Source organism: Salmo trutta, chromosome 4, assembly GCF_901001165.1.
Source record: "Salmo trutta chromosome 4, fSalTru1.1, whole genome shotgun sequence".
Classification (NCBI taxonomy): domain Eukaryota; kingdom Metazoa; phylum Chordata; class Actinopteri; order Salmoniformes; family Salmonidae; genus Salmo; species Salmo trutta.
This window is the reverse complement of record NC_042960.1, coordinates 23936958-23964405: the sequence shown is the minus strand read 5'-3', so window position 1 is coordinate 23964405 and position 27448 is coordinate 23936958. Positions and strand designations below refer to the sequence as shown.

The following is a 27448-nucleotide window of genomic DNA, read 5'->3' as shown; positions in this document are numbered from 1 at the left end:
CAGCACCATCCCACTGAGCACACCACGTAATTTCAACGTGGGCAATTGGGTAATATTTGGTTGAGACATTGATCAATGCGATTACAACCTATATTCACCCACTCAAAAATACAGCCAAAAGTTTGTAGAATTCTCAATGTGTTCCTATGATTGAGCTGGAATCTGCAGCATTTACCGTGAAGCTGATCTCCATGAACGCAGGAACATTGACCTTAAAATCCGCATTTTCCACAACCCGTGATCAGATTGAATCCCTGCCTTATTCTTCAACATTGATTTTTGGTTGAGATGGAGACGTGAATCCAACAAAACAACTTGTTGACAAACTGGATTTAAAAATATCTCATAGTGGAGATAAAGTTGAAGATATGACGTTGTTTCAAAAGTACAAATTCATCATACAAGGTTTGTCTATGTTGAAAATTGGTTACCATGACATTTCAATGTTCTGTAGTTAGAAATAAGAAGAAATGTCATGACATCATCACATTGCATTAAAAGTAAAAAAAAAAGTAAAAACAAAATACTATTTTTAAAAAACCTACTTTTCCTTCTCCCTGTGTCACCATGAATCTCATAGTCTTTGTAAGGAACTGGTGTAACGCCCTGGCCATCGAGAGGGGTTTTTTGTTCTTTATTTTGGTTAGGCCAGGGTGTTACATTGGGTGGGCGTTCTATGTTCATTTTTCTATGTTTTTGTATTTCTTTGTTTTGGGCCGTGTGTGGCTCCCAATCAGGCACAGTTTTTGTGGGTGATTGTTTTCTGTTTAGTGTGTAACCGGAAAGAACTGTTGCTGGTCGTTTTGTTTATTTTGTAGTGTTCATGCGATCCATTAAATATCTTGAAAGATGAACACATCCTCCGCTGCACCTTGGCCTCATTTTAACGATGGCCGTTACAGAATCACCCACCAAAGACGGACCAAGCAGCGGAGGAAGGAGCAGCACAATGAGGGGATGAAGCAGCGTGCTCGGGAGGTCATGGCATCCTGGTCACTGGAGGTGTTGGAGTAAAGGATTGACTGGACATGGGATCAATTATTTGACCACTGCAACAACCTGCCGAGGGAGAGCGACGGACACGGGAGGGGCACACGGGGAGATTGGCGGAGTCAGGCGGTAGACCTGAGTCTACTCCCCGTGCTTACTGGAGGCAGCGCAGTACTGGTCAGGCACCGTGTTATGCGGTTAAGCGCACGGTCTCTCCAGTGCGTGTTCATAGCCCGGTGCGCTATAGGCCAGCCCCCCCCGCAAGTGCCATGCGAGTGCAGGCATCGAGCCAGGCCGGATTGTGCCAGCTCAGCGCGTCTGGTCTCCAGTGCGCCTTTTCGGTCCAGGTTATCCTGCACCGGCTCTGCGCACTGTGTCTCCAGGGCGCTGGGAGGGTCTAGTTCGCCCAATGCCTGTGCTCCGCCCGTGCCGGGCAAAAGTGGGCATTCAGCTTGGAGTGTGGGTAAAGAGCCTACGTACCAGAACTCCAGTGCTCCCCCACAGCCCGGTTTATCCTGTGCCTCCACCTCGGACCAGGCCTCCAGTGGGTCTCCCCATCCTGGTCAGTCCTGTGCCTTCTCCACGGACCAGGCCTCCAGTGGGTCTCCCCAGCCTGGTGAGTCCAGTGCCTGCGCCCAGAGCCAGGCCTCCTTCATGTCTCCCCAGCCTGGTGAGTCCTGTGCCTTCGCCCAGGGCCAGGCCTCCTTCATGTCTCCCCAGCCTGGTGAATCCTGGGCCAGAGCCGCCAGAGCCGCCCGCCAGCCCGGAGCCGCCAGAGCCGCCGCCAGCCTGGTGAGTCCTGTGCCTGTGCCCAGGGCCAGGCCTCCTTCATGTCTCCCCAACCTGGTGTCGCCCGCCAGCCCAGAGCCGCCAGGGTCGCCCGCCAGCCGGGTGCAGCCAGGGACGCCCGCCAGTCCTCCGGCGCAGCTAGGGGCGCCACCTAAGTGGTCGAAGCCAAGGGTGGAGCGGGGTCCACGTCCCGCACCGAGCCGCCGCCGTAGGAAGGCCCACCCGGACCCTCCCCTTCAGAGTCAGGTTTTGCGGCCGGAGTCCGCACCTTTGGGGGGGGGGTACTGTAATGCCCTTGCCATAGAGAGGGGTTTTTTGTTCTTTATTTTAGTTAGGCCAGGGTGTTACATTGGGTGGGCGTTCTATGTTCATTTTTCTATGTTTTTGTATTTCTTTGTTTTGGGCTGTGTGTGGCTCCCAATCAGGCACAGCTGTAGTTCGCTGTTGCTGATTGGGAGTCACACATAAGTAGCCTGGTTTTCCTTTGGGTTTTTGTGGGTGATTGTTTTCTGTTTAGTGTGTAACCGGACAGAACTGTTGCTGGTCGTTTTGTTTATTTTGTAGTGTTCATGCGATCCATTAAATATCTTGAAAGATGAACACATACTCCGCTTCACCTTGGTCTCATTTTAACGACGGCCGTTACAACTGGAGAATGAATATGAGGTTGAAAAGGTTCGAAATTCCCCTAAAGAAGATGTAGAAGGAGACAAAAAATCACCTATTTTATGATCATCCAACAGCTCCTCGTATGCCACTGATAGAGAGATGCAAATTATTATTATTATAAGATCATCATTCCTCATTCATTCTTTACAATATGTTCAAGTGTTTCAATTCTCATGCAGAATTTCTTGAAACCCCTCTAACCCCTCATCCTCATTTCCAGCAGTTCAATGTAGATTGTCACCTTTGCAGAAGGGTGGTGGACTGTTCCATTGAGATGGGTGGCCCGGGACACAGTTGATAATAACCTCCCCAATGAGTTCATAGCCCTCATAGCAGAAAAAACGTAGCGTCTCTCCTGCCTGGTAGCTATGCTTGTACAATGTCTGGTAACCATTGTCTGGCACACCTGGGTTTGGGCATGGGTCATACTTCACTGTTTAGGGAAAGGAAATAAAGATGGAGGGAAAGAGAGAGAGTGAGAGAGCAATGCCTTCAGAAAGTATTAATAGCCCTTTTTCCACATTTTGTTGTATAATTGAAGATTGATTAAACTGAGATTATTTGTCCCTGGCCTACACACAATACCGGATAATGTGAAAGTAGAATTAGGTTTTTCGAAATGTTTACAAATGAATTACAAATGAAAAGCTAAAATGTATTGAGTCAATAAGTACTCAACCCCTTTGTTATGGCAAGCCTAAATAAGTTCAGGAGTAAAAATGTGCTTAACAAGTAACATAAGTTGCATGGACTCACTCTGTGTGCAATAAACATTTTTAACATAATTTTTTTCAATGACTAACTTGTCGCTGTACCCCACACATACAATTATCTGTAAGGTCCCTGAATCGAGCAGTGATTTTCAAACACAGATTGAACCACAAAGATCTATTGGTAGATGGGTAAAAAATGTAAAAGCAGACATTGAATATCCCTTTGAGCAAGGTTAAGTTCTAAATTACACTTTGGATGCTGTATCAATACACCTAGTCACTACAAAGATACAGGCATCCTCCTAACTCACTTGATGGAGAGGAAGGAAACTGCTAAGGGATTTCACCATGAGGCCGAAGGTGACTTCAAAACAGACACTGGGAGATGAATTCCCATTTCAGCAGGACAATAACCTAAAACACAAGGCCAAATCTACACTGGAGTTGATTACCAAGACAGTCAATGTTCCTGAGTGGCCGAGTTAAATCTGCTTGAAAATCTATGGCAAGCCATGAAAATAGTTGTCTAGTATTGATCAACAACCAATTTGACTGAGCTTGAAGAATTTTGAAAAGAATAATGGGCAAATGTTGCACAACCAAGGTGTGGAAAGCTCTTAGAGACTTACCCAGAAAGACTCTGCTGTAATCGCTGCCAAAGCTGATTCAACTCAGGGGGTTGAATATTTATCTAATCCAGATACAATATATTAGTGTTTTATTTTTAATTATTATTATTATATTTTTTTACAAATGTTACAATTTTTCTTCCATTTTGACATGACAGTATTATGTGTTGATCATTGACAAAAAAAAGACAATTACATCTATTTTAATCCACCTTGTAACACAACAAAATGTGGAAAAAGTCAATACTTTCTGAAGGCACTGTATAGTCCCATAGGATTACAGTGTTTGACATCCATCTCAACACACAGACAAACACCCAGGGGAATGACTCACAGACACATTTGGGGCTGCGGTCACTCCACTTGGGGGTGCCCGTATCCCGTCCATGGCAGGAGATCTGGCCAGGGCCCTCCAGCTGGTAACCCTGGTTACAGGAGAAGCGCACCACTGTTCCAACAGCGAATCCAGACTCTGGGTGTACCGAACGCGCTCCGTTCACCACCTCCCCCGGATCAGGACACTGCTGGACTGCGGACGATAAGGGTATACAAGACATGATCTAATATTTGTATAATTTTTTTTTATCTACCCTGGTACTACAGATGAAACAGAGCTAAATTAGTGAACTCCAACACACTTCTTTTCTGATATGTAGATGATTGTCCATTGTCCCTGAATAAACCCATATAGAAAACTAATGCATTATAATATACACTGAGTATAAAAAACATTAGGAACACCTGCTCTTTCCATGACCAGTTGAATCCAGGTGAAAGCTATGATCCTTTACTGATGTCACCAGTTAAAACAAATGAGACATGGATTGTGTATGTGTGCCATTCAGAGGGTGAATGTGCAAGACAAAAGATTTAAGTGCCTTTGAACGGGGTATCAACTAGACGCACCGGTTTGAGTGTGTCAAGAACGGCAACGCTGCTGGGAATAATGGTCCTCCACCCAAAGGACATCCAGCCAACTTGACACAACTGTGGGAAGCACAGGAGGTGGGTGGCACCTTAATTGGGGAGGGCGGACTTGTGGTAATGGCTGAAGCGGAATGAGTGGAATGGTATCAAATACATCAAACACATGGTTTTCATGTGTTTGACATTATTTCATTTGCTCCATTCCAGACATTATTATGAGCCGTCCTCCCCTCAGCAGCCTCCTGAAGCATTGGGGTCAACATGGGCCAGCATCCCTGTGGAACGCTTTCGACACCTTGTAGAGTCCATTCCCTGATGAACTGAGGCTGTTCTGAGGGCAAAAAGGGGTGCAACTCAATATTAGGAAGGTGTTCCTAATGTCTTGTACACTCAGTGTATGTACGTACAGTATATGAGGGGGAAATATATATATATATTTACATATACTGTATTTCCAGAATATATTTATGAAATATATAGCTTGAGCAAATCATAACATAAAAAAATGATATGTTAATTAAATATATTTTGGTGCCACATCATGCTGAATTGTAATGTTGAGTCTATTGTCCTCTGGTACCTTGGCATTATGTTCCCAAAGTGGGGTTTGCATGCAAAAGTTGAAAATAAGTTATGCAGCTCAATTAGCTTTGTTTATTTTGAAAAGCGACACATGAAACTCCTGTTGTGACTTTACTTTTATTAATCTGATGACTGTTATTTATTTAATCCACTGACTATGTTTAATTGTTACTCGATTAAATGAATCATGTAACAACTAACTCATTAGGAATTTGGGGCACCACAGAAGAGGTTGTTTAAAGAGTTACCATTTCCCGAATCAAACTCTATAAGATATATATCTATTATATCGATAAACAGTCATCTTATTAATCATTACCTCTTATCATATCATCATTCTGAACAGTCGTAACCTTCTTGGATCTGCAAAAAACCCAACCTTACTCATGATTCAGTACTACACAAATCGGTTTAATTATTTATTTACTAGCTAACTAAATAATAACACAGAATAAACATACACACTTACTACATGAGACAATATGGATTTTTACACAACGTCATGGAGAGAGAGAGAGAGAGAGAGAGAGAGAGAGAGAGAGAGAGAGAGGAAAAAGACACTTATCGTTGATAGATTTCAGAATTATTCTCACAGTAACGTTAATCATATAGTTTGCACACAAACCGCCGCCTGTTTGGAACAAGAAATCATGAATGTATTTACGCGTGAGTGCCTTTGTCTGGTCAGAACCAGTCTCCTTAAGAAGGTTGTTGGCCTTTCAGTGGTAAGCTGTATGGCTCTGATTGTCCGATAGGGGCCTCCCCTTTCCCGTCTTCTACTGTTGTTTACTCTGGAAGATAACTAGCCAGCCATGTCGACGGTTCCCATTGATGATGAGCGTAGTAGGAAAGTCTCACTCATATTCGCTTTTCTAGATATCTGATTCCAGACAGCTAACGTTAATCAGCTGTCTCAGTGATTGTCTGAGAGGTGAGCTTCTCTCCTCTTCTTCCTCGTGTAGGTATCTCGTGTAGGTATGCAGGACCACGATGGACATGAGCTGCAGCTCGCCGTCTCTCTGGTCTAAAGGAAGGTGAATTTATTTCTTCACCTCGTGTTGACGATCAAAGTTCCAACCATTTCAAACGTTTTAGCTCCCGCCTCAGGTTTCCTGGTCTAATGTTAATTTTGTTGGCAATGCTTTTTATGCACTCTGGTCAAAAGGGGATTGTTCCCTCAGTCTGACACGCTCTCCGACCTCACTCGGGGTGTGGCTACTTACTTATGCACAATTTATAGGAGAAAGATTCTGCTACACCTCCTAAAATCACAATCATATCTTAACAAAAATACATTCTACATTTTTCATATTATATGCACAACGTATTGGATGGAAACTTGAGAGATGAAGGGGATATACTTTCCAAGTTACATTATTTCGTCCATACAGTTTTTTGTGACATCACAAAATGAAAAGCAATATTACATTTGTTTTCCATTGCTCCCCACTTGCTCCCCACATTCTTATGTTAGAATTATTGTTCCATTATTCATGTTTGACCATGTTAAGAGTTTTGGCGGGAAAAGTATATGAAATAAAGACACATTCCTATGCACATTTGAAGATAAAGGGGAGAGAGCCTTCTTCTACCTTAATTTACGACAGGGTGTGGAGGTGTCAAAACCCCCACACCAGTTCCCTCCTCCCTCTGCGGGTGAGAGGAGGTCTGGTTATTGTAAACCATTGCCAAGTTGATCTGACCCATTGTGATCCTCACAGGACAGTCATGACACTCTTGAACTGTCAATCACAATTTGAAAAGTTCCCGAGGCCCGCCCCAGTCCACCTCCAAATGACATAGCACCTGTTGCAGTTTAGAATTTTCTTCAGATGCATGAGAAGATCAGCTGTCAGCACAAAAATCTTTCTCATGGATAATTCAATTTTATTTATCATAACATTGATTTAAATACACTACATGAAAAAAAGTATGTGGACACCTGCTCATCGAACATCTCATTCCAAAATCATGGGCATTAATATGGAGTTGGTCTCCCCTTTGCTGCTATAACAGCCTCCACTCTTCTGGGAAGGCTTTCCACTAGATGTTGGAACATTGCTGACGGACTTGCTCCATTCAACCACAAGAGGATTAGTGAGGTCGGGCAGTGATGTTGGCCGATTAGGCCTGGCTCGCAGTCTGCGTTGTCATTCATCCCAAAGGTGTTCGATGTTGGGTTGGGCTGTGTTGGCCAGTCAAGTTCTTCCAAAGTTGGCATCTTATGACGGTGCCATGTTGAAAGTCACGGAGATCTTCAGTAAGGCCATTCTACTGCAAATGTTTGTCTATGGCAATAGCATGGCAGTGTGCTCGATTTCATACACCTGTCAGCAATGGGTGTGGCTGAAATAGCCGAATCCACTAATTTGAAGTGGTGTACACATACTTTGGTATATAGACTGTATATTTTCTGGGTGACCTAAATATTGACTGACTTTCAGCAAGCTGCCCACTCAAGAAAATGCTTCGAACTGTAACCAGTGCATGCAACCTGGTTCAGGTTATTGGTCAACTTACCAGGGCATTTACAAACAGCACAGGAATGACATCAAATCAAATTTTATTGGTCACATATACATGGTTAGCAGATGTTAATGCGAGTGTATCGAAATGCTTGTACTTCTAGTTCTGACAGTGCAGTAATATCTAACAAGTAATCTAAACATTCCACAACAACTACCTAATACACACAAATCTAAGGGGATGGAATAAGAATATGTACATATAAATATATGGATGAGCGATGACTGAGCGGCATAGGCAAGATGCAATAGATGGTATAAAATACAGTATATACATATGAGATGAGTAATGTAAGGTATGTAAACATTATTAAAGTGGCATTATTTAAAGTGACTAGTGATCCATTTATTAAAGTGGCCAATGATTTGAGTCTGTATGTAGGCAGCAGCCTCTCTGTGTCACGTCCTGACCCTTGTAAGATGTAATTTTATATAGTAGATTAGGTCAGGGCGTGACAGGGGGTGTTTTGGGTGGTTTGCTTGTTATCTGTTTCTATGGTGGTTTTCTAGGTTTTTATTTCTATGTTGGGCTTGTTGGGATGATCTCCAATTAGAGGCAGCCGGTTCTCGTTGTTTCTAATTGGAGATCATATTTATGTAGGGGGTTTTTCCATTTGTGGGTTGTTAATTTTTGAGTAGTATGTTTTCTCTCTGCGTCACGATTTGTTGTTTTGTTGTTTCAAGTATTTGGTGTATTGCAACGTTTCACGGTAATAAATAATATGTGCAACTACAACCATGCTGCGCTTTGGTCCGATCCTTTGAACAGCCGTGACACTCTGAGTTAGTGATTGCTGTTTAACAGTCTGATGGCCTTGAGATAGAAGCTGTTTTTCAGTCTCTCGGTCCCAGCTTTGATGCACCTGTACTGACCTTGCCTTCTGGATGGTAACGGGTGAACAGGCAGTGGCTTGGGTGGTTGTTGACCTTGATTATCTTTTTGGCCTTCCTGTGACATCGGGTGCTGTAGGTGTCCTGGAGGGCAGGTAGTTTGCCCCCGGTGATGCTTTGTGCAGACCACCCTCTGGAGAGCCTTGCGGTTGAGTTGCCGTACCAGGCAGTGATACAGCCCGACAGGATGCTTTCAATTGTGCATCATCATCATGTATTGATCACATCTTTACTAATGGTGCAGAAATTTGCTTTAAAGCAGTATCCAAATCCATCGCATATAGTGATCACAATTGAGTAGCCATATCTCAGAAAACCAAAGTTTCAAAGGCTGGGCCTAATATAGTGTATAAGAGCTCATACAATACGTTTTGTAGTGATTCCCATGATGATGTAATTAATATTTGCTGGTCTGTGGTGGGTAACGAGGACCAATCAGACGCTGCATTTGAAACATTTATGAAACTGCTTATTCCAGTTACTAACAAGCATGCACCCATTAAGAAAATGGACTGTGAAAACTGTTAAATCCCCTTGCATTGATGAGGAATTGAAAAATGGTATGGCTGAGATGGATGAGGCAAAAGGTATGGCAAATAAGTCTGGCAACACAATCGATTGGCAAACATACTGCAAATTGAGAAATCAAGTGACTAAACTGAATTTAAATAAAGAAGAAACTATACTATGAAACAAAGATAAATGATATAAAGAATGATAGTAAAAAGCTTTGGACACTTTAAATGAAATTTTGGCCAAAAGGCAAACTCAGCTCCGTCATTCATTGAATAAGATGGCTCATTCTTCACAAAACCCACTGATACTGCTGTGACGATCCTCCCACTCTGTCTGCCGTATTCTGTCTCTTTGCTCTTGTTTTCCTTAATAGGATGACGGTGGGCAGAGCCAGGAGGGTCTTCAGCGAAATGGGACACACCTGGGCTCGGGTGTGTCACGGGATAAATACACGTCTTCCGCATTCATTGGGGAGACAATCTCCATGCAGACACACTGATAGATTTTGGTTGTGGCATTTTGTGGCCGTTTGTTTGCTTTGGCACCTTTCAACACCCCTCATCATCACATTTATGCACGCAAACACGCACACTGCAAATCACTTACACTACTGATTACTGACTACACACATTGTTAATTGTATTTAGTTTACTTCCGTTAATAAATATATTTTGTTATTCGTTATCTCCATGTTGTCTCCCTTTTTGTTCGAACTTCGAGCCGGTTCGTGACAACTGCCAACTACTTTAATGATCTTTTCATTGGCAACATTAGCAAACTCAGGCATGACATGCCAACAACAAACGCTGACACTACACATCCAAGTACAATTGAAGTCAGAAGTTTACATACACCTTGGCCATATACATTTAAACTCAGTTTTCACAATTCCTGACATTTAATCCAAGTAAAAATTCCCTGTCTTAGGTTAGGATCAACACTTTATTTTAAGAATGTAAAATGCCAGAATAATAGTGATAGTGATTTATTTCAGCTTTTATTTCTTTCATCATATTCCCAGTCGGTCAGAAGTTTACATACACTCAATTAGTATTTGGTAGCATTGCCTTTAAATTCTTTAACTTGGGTCAAACGTTTCAGGTAGCCTTCAACAAGCATCCCACAATAAGTTGGGTGAATTTTGGCCCATTCCTCCTGACAGAGCTGGTGTAACTGAGTCAGCTTTGTAGGCCTTGCTCGCACAGGCTTTTTCAGTTATGCCCACACATTTTCTATAGGACTGAGGTCAGGGCTTTGTGATGGCCACTCCATTACCTTGACTTTGTTGTCCTTTTTGGCACAACTTTGGAAGTATGCTTGGGGTCATTGTCCATTTGGAAGACCCATTTGCGACCAAGCTTTAACTTCCGGACTGATGTCTTGATGTTGCACATAATTTTCCTCCTCGTGGTGCCATCTATTTTGTGAAGTGCACCAGTCCTTCCTGTAGCAAAGCACCCCCACAACACGATGCTGACACCCCCATGCTTCACGGTTGGGATGGTGTTCTTCGGCTTGCAAGCCTCTCCTTTTTTCCTCCAAACATAATGATGGTCATAATGGCCAAACAGTTCTATTTTCGTTTCATCAGACCAGAGGACATTTCTCCAAAAATTACATGTGTTCATCATATGTTCATCTCTAGGAGACGCGTCTTCTTTCTGAACGGTATGACGGCTGCGTGGTCCCATGGTGTTTATACTTGCATACTATTGTTTGTACAGATGAACGTGGTACCTTCAGGTGTTTGGAAATTGCTCCCAAGGATGAACCAGACTTGTGGAGGTCTACAATTTTTTTCTGAGTTCTTGGCTGATTTGTTTTGATTTTGCCATGATGTCAAGCAAAGAAGCACTGAGTTTGAAGGTAGGCCTTGAAATACATCCACAGGTACACCTCCAGTTGACTCAAATTATGTCAATTAGCCTATCAAAAGCTTCTAAAGCCATAACATAATTTTCTGGAATTTTCCAAGCTGTTTAAAGGCACAGTCAACTTAATGTATGTAAACTTCTGACCCACTGGAATTGTGATACAGTGAAAAGTGAAATAATCTGTTTGTAAACAATTGTTGGAAAAAGTACTTGCGTCATGCATAAAGTTGGATGTCCTAACCGACTTGCCAAAACTATAGTTTGTTAACAAGACATTAGTGGAGTGGTTGAAAAACAAGTTTTAATGACTCCAACCTAAGTGTACGTAAACTTCCGACTTCAACTGTATATCTTACCAAATTATGAAAGACAAGCATTGTAATTTTGAATTCCATAAAGTGAGTGTGGAAGAGGTGAAAAGATTATTGTTGTCTATCAACAATGACAGGACACCGTGGTCTGACAACTTGGATGGAAAATTATTGAGTATAATACCGGACGATATTGCCACTCCTATTTGCCATATCTTCAATGTAAGACTATTAGAAAGTGTGTGCCCTCAGGCCTGGAGGGAGCAAAAGTCATTCTGCTACCTAAGAATAGTAAAGCCCCCTTTACTGGCTCAAATAGCCGACCAATCAGCCTGTTGCCAACCCTTAGTAAACTTTTGGGAAAAAATGTGTTTCACCAGATACAATGCTATTTTACAGTAAACAAATTGACAACAGACTTTCAGCAAGCTTATAGGGAAGGACACTCAACAAGCACAGCACTTACACAAATGACTGATTGGCTGAGAGAAATTGATGATAAAAGGATTGTGGGGGCTGTTTTGTTAGACTTCAGCGCAGCTTTTGACGTTATCGATCATAGTCTGTTGCTGGAAAAACATATGTGTTATAGCTTTACACCCCTTGCTATATTGTGGATAAAGAGTTACCTGTCTAACAGAATACAGAGATGCCTCTCCAACATAATCCAGGTATAATCAGGAATTCCCTAGGGCAGCTGTCTAGGCCTCTTACTTTTTTCAATCTCTAATAATGACATGCCACTGGCCTTGAGTAAAGCCAGTGTGGCTATGTATGCGGATGACTCAACACTATACCTGTCAGCTACTACAGCGACTGAAAGGACTGCAACATTTAACAAAGAGCTGCAGTTAGTTTCAGCACGGCTGGCAAGGAATAAGTTAGTCCTAAATAGTTCAAAACTAAAAGCATTGTATTTAGGACAAATCATTCACTAAACCCTAAACCTCAACTACATCTTTTGATGATTAATGTGGAAATTGAGCAAGTTCATGTGAATAAACAGCTTGTAGAAACCCTGGATTGTAAACTGTCATTGTCACGACTGTCTGAAGAATGGGACCAAAGCGCAGCGTGTGTATCGTTCCACATTTTATTGTAACTGTGAAACTATGCAAGACATAAATAAACTAATGAACAAAACAACAAACCATGACGAAGCGGTGCAACATACACTTACTCAAAATAATCTCTCACAAAACCTAGTGGGAAAACCAACAACTTAAATATGATCCCCAATTAGAGACAACGATGACCAGCTGCCTCTAATTGGAGATCATCCCAAAAAACAACAACATATAAATAAAGAAACTAGAACCCCACATAGAAATACAGAAACTAGACAAAAAACCCAACACAGAAAAAAGAAACTAGAACCAACATAGAAATAAATAAACTAGACAAAACGCCCTGTCACACCTTGACCTACTCTACCATAGAAAATAAAAGCTTTCTATGGTCAGAACGTGACAGTCATGGTCAAAACATGTTGACGCAACAGTAGCTAAGAAGTCTGTCCATAATAAAGCACTGCTCTACCTAACAACACTATCAACAAGGCAGGTCCTACATGCCCCTGTTTTGTGGCACCTGGATTGTCCAGTCGTGTGGTCAGGTGCCACAAAGAGGGCCAAGCACGGCTGCTATCATTAATAGTATGCATGTCAATCTCATGGTTCAAAGTAGAGGAGAGATTGACTTCATCCCTACTTGATTTTGTAACAAGTATTGACATGTTGAATGCAGCAAGCTGTCTGCATACCCCACAAGACACGCCACAACAGGTCTTTTCACAAGTCCGGAACACACTATGGGAGGTGCACAGTACTGCATAGAGCCATGGCTGCATTGAACTCTATTCCACTTCAGCTAACTGATGCAAGCTGTAGAATCAAATAAAAAAACAGATATAAATACACCTTATGGAACAGCGGGGACTGCACAGACACAGGCATACAAATACACATACACATGCTAACACTCGCACTCTACACACAGATACACATGGGTTTTGTATTGTAGATATTTGGTAGTATAGTGGCCTGAGGGCACACACTTAATGGGTTATGAAATGTAACGTTATGTAATGTAATATTTTTTATTGTACATAACTGCCTTATTGTTGCTGGACCCCAGGAAAAGTAGCTGCTGAAATACAGGGCCACCATCTCCAAAGTTCACTTAAAGCGTCAATAGCTCTGAACTGGGTTTGTATTTTGTTTTTGTTGTTGACATTTTTTCAATTTTGTTCATTCTCTTTTAAACATCCATTAGTTGAAAATGTATTGTTCAGTTATCAGAGGTAGGACCAAGTCACTATTGTTCGAGTCACAAGCAAGTCTCAAGTTTCGAGTCTCAAGTCGAGTCCCAAGTAGAATGGGTCAAGACTCGAGTGAAGTCCAAGCCGTGCATTCTAAGACCAAGTCAAGTCTAGTCGAGTTACAAGTTTTCAAGTCAAGTCTCAAGTCAAGTAAAAAATAAATCTAAACATGCAACGACTTGTTCAACTACAAATCTTTGTCTATTTATTGAGGCCACCAGACAGCCCCTTTCATTATTTTGTCTACATTTACATTTATTTGTCTACACATTTTGATTAGCCTATGTAATTGTGACCATGTAGCAGTAGTAAGGGCATAAAATCAGCAGAAGGCAAGGCAGGTTGACGTGCTCAGAGTGTAGATTTATTTGCAATAAACGGTATGGGGATGGAATGATGAAGAAACGTGTGCAATTATTGCTGTATTAGATGGATTTAAACAAGAGAAATAAAACATTCTCCATTGGCGGGAGTTTGGAGAGTGCAAGCTTCATATGTAAATGATCAATTTCAAGCAATTGTTACATACCAAAATACCAGTATGCCTATGCTAGTGATTGTTGCCCCATTGCTGATGAGCTTGCAAAATAAACAGTTAATATTCGTGATCACCAAACAATTTTTGGAGCTGCATATGTATTTATTATGGCAATCCTCTCTCCCTACAATTTGACATTTGCTCTGCACCAGATCCTATAGCTGTACAGCAAATCATAAATCTGTTCGCAAGCTCACCACCCGACCTGTGATGATTGACAGTTTGCTGGTCCAATCATAGAGCCAAGTGTGCGTTTCACTAGCCAATCTGATGCAGGTTTTTTTGCACGGGCGATGCTGCGGCTACTGTCTCTGGCTGCGGTTAGAGTGAGCGTGACACCTCTTACGTAGTCTCTGTGCCACAAAATTTGTGACAAAAAATTACAAAACCTAGCCAGATAATTTCATGTCATCAGTCTCAAGTCCAAGTCAAGTAATTTTATTTTCTATTAAGTCGAATCTCAAATCACCAAATTTGTGACTCGAGTTAGACTCGGCCAGTAGGAGGCCCCCTTTCCTCTGGTCTTAAAAAATATCCCAATGCTCCAGGGCAGTGATTGGGGACATTGCCCTGTGTAGGTTGCCATCTTTTGGATGGGATGTTAAATGGGTGTCCTGACTCTCTGTGGTCACAAAAGGTCCCATGGCACTTATTGTAAGAGTAGGGGTGTTAACCCCAGTTTCATGGCTAAATCATGGTCACCTAATCATCCCCAGCTTACAATTGGCTCATTCATCCCCCCTCCTCTCCCCTGTAACTATTCCCCAGGTCGTTGCTGTAAATGAGAATGTGTTCTCAGTCAACTTAACTGGTAAAATAAGGGTAAAAAAAAAAATGTGACTTGAGTCCACAACTCTGTCAGTTATCACTTGCCTCATGTAAATTCTGTAGTTGCCACTTAAAACCCTGTAAGTCTAAGCCCTTAGACTGCAATATCTACTAAGCTAGCATTGTTTCATCATTTAGCCATTTGATTTGGAATTTTAGGACGCCTGTAGGTATAAAAAAAGTATATTTTTTCTTTCTTTGACGAAACATTGAGCCCATAGAAACTGCTAGAGCCCATAGAAACTCATTGAATAACAGACAGTACAAAAATAAATCATAAGTAACAAGGTTTTGAAGTGTCTGTCCTATAGATGAGAGATCTAGGTCACGAGGTCACGTTATTCGTGAAACAGTTTACCCCCATTACCTTTTAACTATTTTTACAGCCCGGTACTGGGTTACCTACAGACGATTCCCCTGAAGCTTGTGTGCGTTGTAAAGCAGAACAACCCTTCTTGTTCATGAGTCTCCCCTTTCGATATTGGTGATTTCTTGTCCAGATCCTATCGTGTGTAGAAAAAGGACACTTTCACAAGCCCCATGTTAAGAAACGGTAAATCTAGCATAAACACACAAGGAGCAAAATTATGTCACTGTGTTATGCACGGGTGTGTCAATCGACTCTAGGGGGTTTTAAACACCCTAAGGTCAAAAGCACCATTGTGTTCACATTTCTCATGTAAATGTTGTAGCTTCATAAAAATATTAAATAAACAATTTACTTGGGAAATATTCAGTCTGTGCTCTTTTCTTCGTTAGCAAGGGCTGTTAATACTTTCTGAAGGCATTTTTCTCTCTCTCTCACTCTCAGGACTTGAGCCCTAGGTCTATGCCTCAGGACTACCTGGCCTGATGACTCCTGGCTGTCCCTAGTCCACCTGATCGTACTGCTGATCCAGTTTCTGCTGTTTTGCCTGTGGCTATGGAACCCTGACCTGTTCACCAGACGTGCTACCTTGTCGTGCTGCTGCTCCAGTTTCAACTGTTCTGCCTGCGGCTATGGAACCCTGACCTGTTACCTTGTTCCGCACCTGTTGTTTTTGACCCTCTCCCTCTCCCTCCCTCCCTCTCTCTCGCTCTCTCTACCGCACCTGCTTTCTCCACCTCTGAATGCTCAGCTATGAAAAGCCAACTGACATTTACTCCTGAGGTGCTAACCTGTTGCACCCTCTACAACCACTGTGATTATTATTTGACCCTGTTGGTCATCTATGAACATTTGATAATCTTGACGAACGATCTAGCCTTAATGGCCATGTACTCTTATAATCTCCAGATGGCACAGCCAGGTTTGGTGAGGTTTAAATCCTAAGCAACATGCCTATTCATTGTTTGAAGTATAATAGTAGGTCAAAGCTGTGTGCTGGAAAATCTTGGTAGAGCTGGCATTGTAGTGCTCGGTTTCAGACCAATGACTTACTAAAAACATAGTTTTTTATTTTTCATATAGAGTATTTGAACCCATGTCAACCACCCTGCTCCACTCATGGCTAAAGCCAGTTTGAGAAACTTGCTAGCAAACAGTTGCACTATGAAACTAAATAAATAGTGCAATATGAACCACAAAACGTATTTGCTAGATTCATTATAGTGTTGGACAAAGCAAGGAAATTAAACTTCAAAACGTAATGCAGTTTTATTGGGATTTGCAGCTGTTTGTACAGTAAGTAATGATCCTTAAAGGGAAGGTTGCACAATACAGTGCATTCGGACAGTATTCAGGCAACTTTGACTTTTTCCACATTTTGTTACATTACAGCCTTATTCTAAAATGGATGAAATCGTTTTTCCAATCATCAATCTACACACAATATCCCATAATGACAAAGCAAAAACAGGTTTTTAGAATTCTTTGCAAATGTATTAAAAGTACTTTGTTGAAACACCTTTGGCTGCGATTACAGCCTTGAGTCTTCTTGGGTATGAACATTCGCTCCAGTCTGAGGTCCTGAGCGCTCTTGAGCAGGTTTTCATCAAGGATGTCTCTGTACTTTTCTCTGTTCATCTTTCCCTTGATCCTGACTGCCGCTGAAAAACAAACCCACAGCATGATGCTGCCACCAGCATGTTTCACCGAAAAGATGGTATTGGCCAGGTGATGAGCATTAGACATGGCTATCAGGCCAAAGGTTCAATCTTGGTTTCATCAGACCAGAGAATCTTGTTTCTCATGGTCTGAGAGTCCTTTAGGTGCCTTTTGGCAAACTCCAAGCGGGTTGTCATGTGCCTTTTACTGAGGCTTCCGTCTGGCCACTCTACCATACAGGCCTGACTGGTGGAGATCTGCAGAGATGGTTGTCCTTCTGGAAGGTTCTCCCATTTCCACAGAGGCACTCTGGAGCTCTGTCAGAGTGACCATCTTGGTTACCTCCCTGACCAAGGCCCTTCTCCCCCGAATCCTCAGTTTGGCTGGGCGGCCAGCTCCAGGAAGAGTCTTGGTGGTTCCAAACTTCTTCCATTTAAGAATGATGGAGAAAACTGTGTTCGTGGGGAACTTCAATGCTGCAGACATTTTTTGTTACCCTTCCCCAGAGCTGTGTCTCGGCACAATCCTGTCTCAGAGCTCTACAGACAATTCCTTCGACCTCATTGCTTGGTTTTTGCTCTGACATGCACTGTCAACTGTGGGATCTTATATAGACAGGTGTGTGCATTTCCAAATCATGTCCAATCAATTGAATTTACCACAGGTGGACTCCAATCAAGTTGTAGAAACTTCTCAAGGATGATCAAAGGAAACAGGATGCACCTGAGCTCAATTTCGAGTCACCGCAAACGGTCTGAATACTTATGTAAATAAGGTATTTCTAAAACTAAGTACAGGTTGATCTCTAGACTGCATAAAAATAACTGATGATTTAAGCATATGTACAGTGGGGGGAAAAAGTATTTGATCCCCTGCTGATTTTGTACATTTGCCCACTGATAAAGAAAGGATCAGTCTATAATTTGAATGGTAGGTTTATTTGAACAGTGAGAAACAGAATAACAACAAAAATATGCAGAAAAACGCATGTCAAAAATGTTATAAATTGATTTGCATTTTAATGAGGGAAATAAGTATTTGACCCCCTCTCAATCAGAAAGATTTCTGGCTCCCAGGTGTCTTTTATACAGGTAACGAGCTGAGATTAGGAGCACACTCTTAAAGGGAGTGCTTCTAACTGCAGCTTGTTACCTGTAAAAAAGACACGTCCACAGAAGCAATCAATCAATCAGATTCCAAACTCTCCACCATGGCCAAGACCAAAGAGCTCTCCAAGGATGTCAGGGACAAGATTGTAGACCTACACAAGGCTGGAATGGGCTACAAGACCATCGCCAAGCAGCTTGGTGAGAAGGTGACAACAGTTGGTGCGATTATTCGCAAATGGAAGAAACACTAAAGAACTGTCAACCTCCCTCGGCCTGGGGCTCCATGCAAGATCTCACCTCGTGGGTTGCAATGATCATGAGAATGGTGAGGAATCAGCCCAGAACTACACGCGAGGATCTTGTCAATGATCTCAAGGCAGCTGGGACCATTGTCACCAAGAAAACAATTGGTAACACACTACGCCGTGAAGGACTGAAATCCTGCAGCGCCCGCAAGGTCCCCTGCTCAAGAATACATATACATGCCCGTCTGAAGTTTGCCAATGAACATCTGAATGATTCAGAGGACAACTGGTGAAAGTGTTGTGGTTAGATGAGACCAAAATGGAGCTCTTTGGCATCAACTCAACTCGCCGTGTTTGGAGGAGGATAAATGCTGCCTATGACCCCAAGATTACCATCCCCACCGTCAAACATGGAGGTGGAAACATTATGCTTTGGGGGTGTTTTTCTGCTAAGGGGACAGGACAACTTCACCGCATCATTTGACGGGGCCATGTACTGTCAAATCTTTGGTGAGAACCTCCTTCCCTCAGCCAGGGCATTGAAAATGGGTCGTGGATGGGTATTCCAGCATGACAATGACCCAAAACACATGGCCAAGGCAACAAAGGAGTAGCTCAAGAAGAAGCACATTAAGGTCCTGGAGTGGCCTAGGACCTTAATAGCATTCCAGACCTTAATCCCATAGAAAATCTGTGGAGGGAGCTGAAGGTTCGAGTTGCCAAACGACAGCCTTGAAACCTTAATGACTCGGAGAAGATCTGCAAAGAGGAGTGAGACAAAATCCCTCCTGAGGTGTGTGCAAACCTGGTGGCCAACTACAAGAAACATCTGACTTCTGTGATTGCCAACAAGGGTTTTGCCACCAAGTACTAAGTCATGTTTTGCAGAGGGGTCAAATACTTATTTCCCTCATTAAAATGGAAATCATTTTATAACATTTTTGACATGCGTTTTTATGGATTTTTTTGTTGTTATTCTGTCTCTCACTGTTCATATAAACCTACCATTAAAATGATAGACTGATCATTTCTTTGTAAGTGGGCAAACGTAAAAAATCAGCAGGGGATCAAATACTTTTTTCCCCCACTGTACTTTGGATGGTGCCCATATTTATATTATGTATTTATTATGCCAAAGCAGCAGCTACTCTTCCTGGGGTCCAGCAAAATTAAAGCAGTTTATACAATTTTAAAACATTATAACGCATTCACAGATTTCACAACACACTGTGTGCCCTGAGGCCCCTACTCCACCACTACCACATATCTACAGTACTAAATCCATGTGTATGTCTAGTGCGTATGTTATTCTATGTGTGTGTGTGTGTATGTGCCAATGTTTGTGATGCTTCACAGTCCCCGCTGTTCCATAAGGTGTTTTTATCTGTTTTTTTAATCTAATTTTACTGCTTGCATCAGTTTCTTGATGTGGAATAGAGTTCCATGTAGTCATGGCTCTATGTATGTAGTACTGTGTGCCTCCCATAGTCTGTTCTGGACTTGGGGACTGTAAAGAGACCTCTTGTGGCATGTATTGTGGGGTATGCATGGGTGTCTGAGCTGTGTGCCAGTAGTTTAGACAGACAGCTCAGTGAATTCAACATTCAACCTCTCATAAATAAAAGTAGTGATGATGTCAATCTCTCCTCCACTTTCAGCCAGGAGAGTTTGACATGCATATTATTAATATTAGCTCTCTGTGTACATCCAAGGGCCATCTGTGCTGCCCTGCTCTGAGCCAATTGCAATTTTCCTAAGTCCTTTTTTGTGGCACCTGACCACACGACTGAACAGTAGTCAAGGTGTGACAAAACTAGGGTCTATAGGACCTGCCTTGTTGATAGTGTTGTTAAGAAGGTAGAGCATCGCTTTATTACAGACAGACTTCTCCCCATCTTAGCTACTACTGCATCAATATGTTTTGACCATGACAGTTTACAATCTAGTGTTACTCCAAGCAATTTAGTCATCTCAACTTGCTCAATTTCCACATTATTTATTACAAGATTTAGTTGAGGTTTAGGGTTTAGTGAGTGTTTTGTTTCAAATCCAAATCCAAGATGGCGTAGCAGTTCAGACGTCCATTACCCTCCTCTTGTCGTGTCCCGTGTATATATATATTTACATATTTTTTCTTCACTTAAAAAACTCAACCTCAAAGCACTCTCCTGCAACCCGCCTCACCAAGTTAAAAAAGAAAGAATTATTTACCTCATCTGAATTTCACAACAGAAGCTAGCCAGAGGTTAGCCATTCTCACTGGCTAACATTGAAGTTCAGCTAGCCACGGTTAGCTGTCCTCAGCTATCCATTAGCTCGAAAAGCTATCGCCAGTTTTTGTACAGCGCGACTCAGACCAGAGCATACCGGACCTATTCTCTCTCCTTTCCCCGATTTCTACCGCAGGCTCTGGACATTTACACCTGGATCTTGCAGCTAGCTAGCTGCTATCTGAGTGACTATTGGCAACGTCGGTCACAGAATTAACACACATTATTACGGAGCTAGCCAGCTAGCCAGCTGAAGAGTTCCGTCAGCCACTCCTGGGCTATTCCTGAGCTAGCCAGCGGAAGTGTCTCCTGGGCTACAACTCACCTATCCTGACCCGTTTTACTGCCGATGCGGAGCCCCATCGGGTCTTCACGACTGGACCACCGACATTATCTGCCCGAGGGAGTTATCCAATTGGCCCCTCCGTCGCGACGTAACCTGATCGCCCATCTGCGCTCATAATCACTAAATGCCTAGGTTTACCTCCTCTGTACTCACATCCCACCATACCTTTGTCTGTACATTATACCTTGAAGCTATTTTATCTCCCCCAGAAACCTGCTCCTTTTTCTCTCTATTCTGGACGTCACAGACGACCAATTCTTATAGCTTTTAGCCGTACCCTCATACTTATTCTTCTCTGCTCCTCTGGGGATGTAGAGGTGAATCCAGGCCCTGCAGTGCCTAGTTCCACTCCTACTCCCCAGGCGCTCTCTTTTGATGACTTCTGTAACCGTAATAACCTTGGTTTCATGCATGTTAACATTAGAAGCCTCCTCCCTAAGTTTGTTTTATTCACTGCTTTAGCACACTCTGCCAACCCGGATGTCCTAGCTGTGTCTGAATCTTGGCTTAGGAAGTCCACCAAAAACTCTGAAATCTTCATCCCTAACTACAACGTTTTCAGACAAGATAGAACGACCAAAGGGGGCGGTGTTGCAATCTACTGCAGAGATAGCCTGCAGAGTTCTGTCCTGCTATCCAGGTCTGTACCCAAACAATTTGAACTTCTACTTTTAAAAATCCACCTCTCCAAAAACAAGTCTCTCACCGTTGCCGCCTGCTATAGACCCCCCTCGGCCCCTAGCTGTGCTCTGGACACCATATGTAAACTGATTGCCCCCCATCTATCTTCAGAGCTCGTGCTACTAGGTGACCTAAACTGGGACATGCTTAACACCCCAGCCATCCTACAATCCAAGCTTGATGCCCTCAATCTCACACAAATTATTAATGAACCCACCAGGTACAACCCCAAAGCCGCAAACACTGGCACCCTCATAGATATCATCCTAACCAACGTGCCCTCTAAATACACCTCTGCTGTTTTCAACCAAGATCTCAGCGATCACTGCCTCATTGCCTGCACCCGTAATGGGTCAGCGGTCAAACGACCTCCACTCATCACTGTCAAACGCTCCCTGAAACATTTCAACGAGCAAGCCTTTCTAATCGACCTGGCCCTGGTATCCTGGAAGGATATTGACCTCATCCCGTCAGTAGAGGATGCCTGGTTATTTTTTTTAAATGCCTTCCTCTCCATCTTAAATAAGCATGCCCCTTTCAAGAAATTTAGAACCAGGAACAGATATAGCCCTTGGTTCTCCCCAGACCTGACTGCCCTTAACCAACACAAAAATATCCTGTGGCGTTCTGCATTAGCATCGAACTGCCCCCGCGATATGCAACTTTTTAGGGAAGTTAGAAACCAATACACACAGGCAGTTAGAAACGCCAAGGCTAGCTTTTTCAAACAGAAATTTGCTTTGTGCAACTCCAACTCTAAAAAATTCTGGGACATTGTAAAGTCCATGGAGAATAAGAACACCTCCTCCCAACTGCCCACTGCACTGAGGATAGGAAACTCTGTCAACACCGATAAGCCCACTATAATTGAGAATTTCAATAAGCATTTTTCTACGGCTGGCCATGCTTTCCACCTAACTACCCCTACTGCATTCAACAGAACTGCACCCCACACAGCTACTTGCAACCCCTATTACTAGCCTGTTCAACCTATCTTTCGTGTCGTCTGAGATTCCCATAGATTGGAAAGCAGCTGCTGTCATCCCCCTCTTCAAAGGAGGTGACACTCTTGACCCAAATTGCTACAGACCTATATCCATCCTACCCTGCCTTTCTAAGGTCTTCGAAAGCCAAGTCAACAAACAGATTACCGACCATTTCGAATCCCACCGCACCCTCTCCGCTATGCAATCTGGTTTCAGAGCTGGTCTTGGGTGCACCTCAGCCACGCTCAAGGTCCTAAACGACATCGTAACCGCCATCGATAAGAAACAATACTGTGCTGCCGTATTCATTGACCTAGCCAAAGCTTTGACTCTGTTAATCACCACATCCTCATCGGCAGACTCAGTAGCCTTGGTTTCTCAAACGATTGCGTCGCCTGGTTCACCAACTACTTCTCTGACAGAGTTCAGTGTGTCAAATCGGAGGGCCTACTGTCTGGACCTCTGGCAGTCTCTATGGGGGTACCACAGGGTTCAATTCTTGGGCCAACTCTTTTCTCTGTATACATAAATGATGTCGCTCTTGCTGCTGGTGAATCTCTGATCCACCTCTACGCAGACGACACCATTCTGTATACTTCTGGCCCTTCTTTGGACACTGTGTTAACAACCCTCCAGACGAGCTTCAATGCCATTCAACTCTCCTTCCGTGGTCTCCAACTGCTCCTAAACACAAGTAAAACTAAATGCATGCTCTTCAACCGATCGCTGCCTGCACCTGCCCGCCTGTCCAGCATCACTTCTCTGGACGATTCTAACTTAGAATTTGTGGACAACTACAAATACCTAGGTGTCTGGTTAGACTGTAAACTCTCCTTCCAGACTCACATCAATCATCTCCAATCCAAAGTGAAATCTAGAATTGGCTTCCTATTTCGCAACAAAGCATCCTTCACTCATGCTGCCAAACATACCCTCGTAAAACTGACCATCCTACCAATCCTCGACTTCGGCGATGTCATTTACAAAATAGCCTCTAATACCCTACTCAACAAGCTGGATGCAGTCTATCACAGTGCCATCCGTTTTGTCACCAAAGCCCCATATACTACCCACCACTGCGACCTGTACGCTCTCGTTGGCTGGCCTTCGCTTCATAATCGTCGCCAAACACATTGGCTCCAGGTCATCTACAAGACCCTGCTAGGTAAAGTCCCCCCTTATCTCCGCTCACTGGTCACCATAGCAGCACCCACCTGTAGCACTCGCTCCAGCAGGTATATCTCTCTGGTCACCCCTAAAGCCAACTCCTCCTTTGGTCGTCTCTCCTTCCAGTTCTCAGCTGCCAATGACTGGAACGAACTACAAAAATCTCTGAAACTGGAAACACTTATCTCCCTCACTAGCTTTAAGCACCAGCTGTCAGAGCAGCTCACAGATCTCTGCACCTGTACATAGCCCATCTTTAATTTAGCCCAAACTACTACCTCTTCCCCTACTGTATTTATTTATTTTATTTATTTTGCTCCTTTGCACCATATTATTTATATTTTAACTTTGAACTTTCTTCAAACTACAAATCTACCATTCCAGTGTTTTTCTTGCCATACTTTATTTACTTTGCCACCATGGCATTTTTTGCCTTTACCTCCCTTATCTCACATCATTTGCTCACATTGTATATAGTCTTATTTTTTTCTACTGCATCATTGATTGTATGTTGTTTTACTCCATGTGTAACTCTGTGTTTTTGTATGTTGTAGAACTGCTTTGCTTTATCTTGGCCAGGTCGCAATTGGAAATGAGAACTTGTTCTCAACTTGCCTACCTGGTTAAATAAAGGTGAAATAAATAAATAAATAAAAATACAATGCTTTTAATTTTAGAAATATTTGGGGCTAACTTATTCCTTGCCACCCACTCTGAAACTAACTGCAGCTCTTCGTTGAGTGTTGCAGTCATTTCAGTCGCTGTAGTAGTTGACGTGTATAGTGATGAGTCATCCACATACATAGAAACTCTGGCTTTACTCAAAGTCAGTGGCATGTCATTATTAAACATTGAAAAAGGGGCCTAAACCCTCTGTGCTCTGTTAGACAAGTAACTCATTATCCACATTATAGCAGGGGGTGTAAAGCCATAACATATACGTTTTTCCAGCAGAAGACTATGATCAATAATGTCAAAAGCTGCACTGAAGTCTAACAAGACAGCCAACAAGACAGCCCTCACGTTCATTTTATCATCAATTTCTCTCAGCCAATCATCAGTCATTTGTGTAAGTGCTGTGCTTGTTGAGTGTCCTTCCCTATAAGCATGCTAACATTATTTTGTCAATTTGTTTACTGTAAAATAGCATTTTTGGGCCTATCACAAGGGGGAGTTAGCACACTGATCTATTGGTAGTCTAAACTGTGGCACAAATTGACTATATTTTCGTAAATTAATGGAGGTGTGAATATCCGAGAGTCTCTCGTCTCTGGCGCTGGAGTCCTGCATCAGACCCAAAAATGTTTTGCTGGTGTGTGGTCCTGGAGTTGAGAGAGTACCCAGAGAGATGTCAACTGGTTCCCCCACAGCAAGATGGCATGAAAAGGGGTGTGAGTAACGGGAGAGGATAAGTTCTCCGTATGGCCCACCAGAGTACTCGCTCCTACTGGTGAGCCTGGTCTTTTAGTGGACAGGTGGCCATGAAATTACCAGCAGTCCCGCAATACAGGCAACTCTTCATGTGAAGCCTGTATAGCTGTTCGGCTGGGGACAGCCTAGCTCTGCCTAGTTGCATCAGCTCGGGAAGAGATTAATTGGCAGATTTCGGAGATTCTCGGTGTAACTCGGGTAGCCTCCGGTTCTCTCGGCAACAGAGCCATTGGGGACTTCCGGGAGGTCTCGGAGACGAGGTGGATGGCTTGGGCGGGCGAGTGAAATCGAACCTGCTCTCCTTCCTTTGCTCCCGTAGTCGCCAATCGTTCCGAATGGTCAAGGCGATTAGCGAGTCGAGATCCATCAGTAGTCCCGGGCTGCAAGCCCGTCCTTTACTTTTACTTCCTCTGGTAGCTTACGAGCAGCCTCTCTCCTGAACAACGGAGAATCAAATACCTTCCGAACTTCCTCCACAAACTCCTCCAGACTGAGGCAGACAGTGGACTGTTGCTCCCACACCTCCGTGGCCCAGGCAAGTACCCTCCCGGACATTAGCGTTATGATGTACACTGTCCTCGAGCGGTCCAAGGGGAAGGAAGAAGGCTGCAACTCAAAAATGAGGGAGCAATGGGAGAAAAAAGCCCAGCAGGTTCCGGAATCTCTAGCGTGGCACTCCGGTGGAGGTAAGTGGGGTTCTCGGAACACTGGGGTAGGCTGGGAGATTACAGGTGTGACCTGTTGCCCAGTGTGGAATTGCTCCAGCAATGTATCGTACGCCTGGTCATGGCGTTCTGCCAGGGTATGGAGTTCCTCCATAAGACATTGAAGTAACTCTTCGTGTCTTCCAATGGTGGGTTATTGCAGCATTGTGGAGCGGGTCTGAGTCTGCTGGGTCAGTCAGGGCCAGTTCGTATTATCACGATTTAGGGAAGACCCAGATGCAGACAGTGTCGAAGTAATAAAAGTTTATTACTAGAACAGGGGGCACGCAAAACGACAGGTCAAGGGCAGGCAGAGGTCAGTAATCCAGATAAGAGTCCAAAAGGTACAGAACGGCAGGCAGGCTCAGGGTCAGAATGGTCAAAACTGGGAAAACTAGAAAACAGGAACTAGAAACTAGAAACAGACAGGAGCAAGGGGAAAACCGCTGGTAGGCTTGACGAACAAAATTAACTGGCAAAAGGCAAACAGAGGACACAGGTATAAATACACTGGGGATAATGGGGAAGATGGGCAACACCTGGAGGGGGTAGAGACACCACAAAGACAATGGCAACAGATCAGGGTGTGACAAGTACAGCCACTATTTAAAAAAGTCAAATACATTTGTGAATTCAATCGCTTTAGCCGACATGTTGCGGTTTATTCATTGGGACTTTGAATGTATTATTGGATGTTTGCGAGGCATATCACTTCTCCCATCTCTTTGCATAGCCCACCAAATGCACTGTTTTCTAACCACATCTGGATAGATCCATAATGAATTACTATGGGAATAAATATCACTGAATGACAGAAATATTGGAATAAAGTAGGCTAATGAAGGCACCAAATTGTTGCTTACTGAAACATCCAAAGTCATCCAATTGTTATAATAGGATTTCAAGTAATAACCTATCTGTGTGTGGTCAACTACTTTAACACCGTTTTGCGCTGCTTTGAGACAAGCATGGGGACTGGTCTTGATAAATCCGATTTGTATTTTCACATACTCCGTTTGGGTATTGGTTAGCCTACAATTAGGGTGTGGAAATGTGATTATTTCACTTAGCAGCCTAGACCTACTCCCAACTGGTCACTTTCTACAGCGCCATTTTTTTCTAACGGAAACCCTGAGGCCTACATAGGCTACTATAAAATGCATTTTCATTTTTCTTGGAATAGAAACATCATAATATTAATCAATTTAATTAAGCTTAATTTCTACAAAAAAAGGTTTTAAAGTCTCTAGTACAGACAATATTAAAAACAGTCAAATGCGGTTCAGTAATTGTTTAATTATTCAAGAATCTCTTTGTTATTTTGTTTTATAACTAAAATGCTTGACTGTATTTTAAGACTTGGATGATTTGCATGCTGTGT

The 27448-nt window shown here is 43.0% G+C and overlaps 1 protein-coding gene across 4 annotated transcripts in view; it reads right to left on the bottom strand.

Moving 5' to 3' along the window:
• The window catches only part of LOC115192100 (seizure protein 6 homolog), a 124051-nt gene that overhangs the window by 2708 nt on the left and 93895 nt on the right, over positions 1 to 27448 (bottom strand). For all 4 annotated transcript variants that reach the window (XM_029750229.1, XM_029750230.1, XM_029750231.1 and 1 more), the window contains exons 14-16: positions 4125 to 4319; positions 2690 to 2881; positions 2501 to 2536 (exon numbers count right to left, since the gene is read on the bottom strand). In XM_029750229.1, coding sequence (XP_029606089.1) covers positions 2501 to 2536; positions 2690 to 2881; positions 4125 to 4319 — 423 coding nt within the window. The remainder of the gene's footprint in view (positions 1 to 2500; positions 2537 to 2689; positions 2882 to 4124; positions 4320 to 27448) is intronic.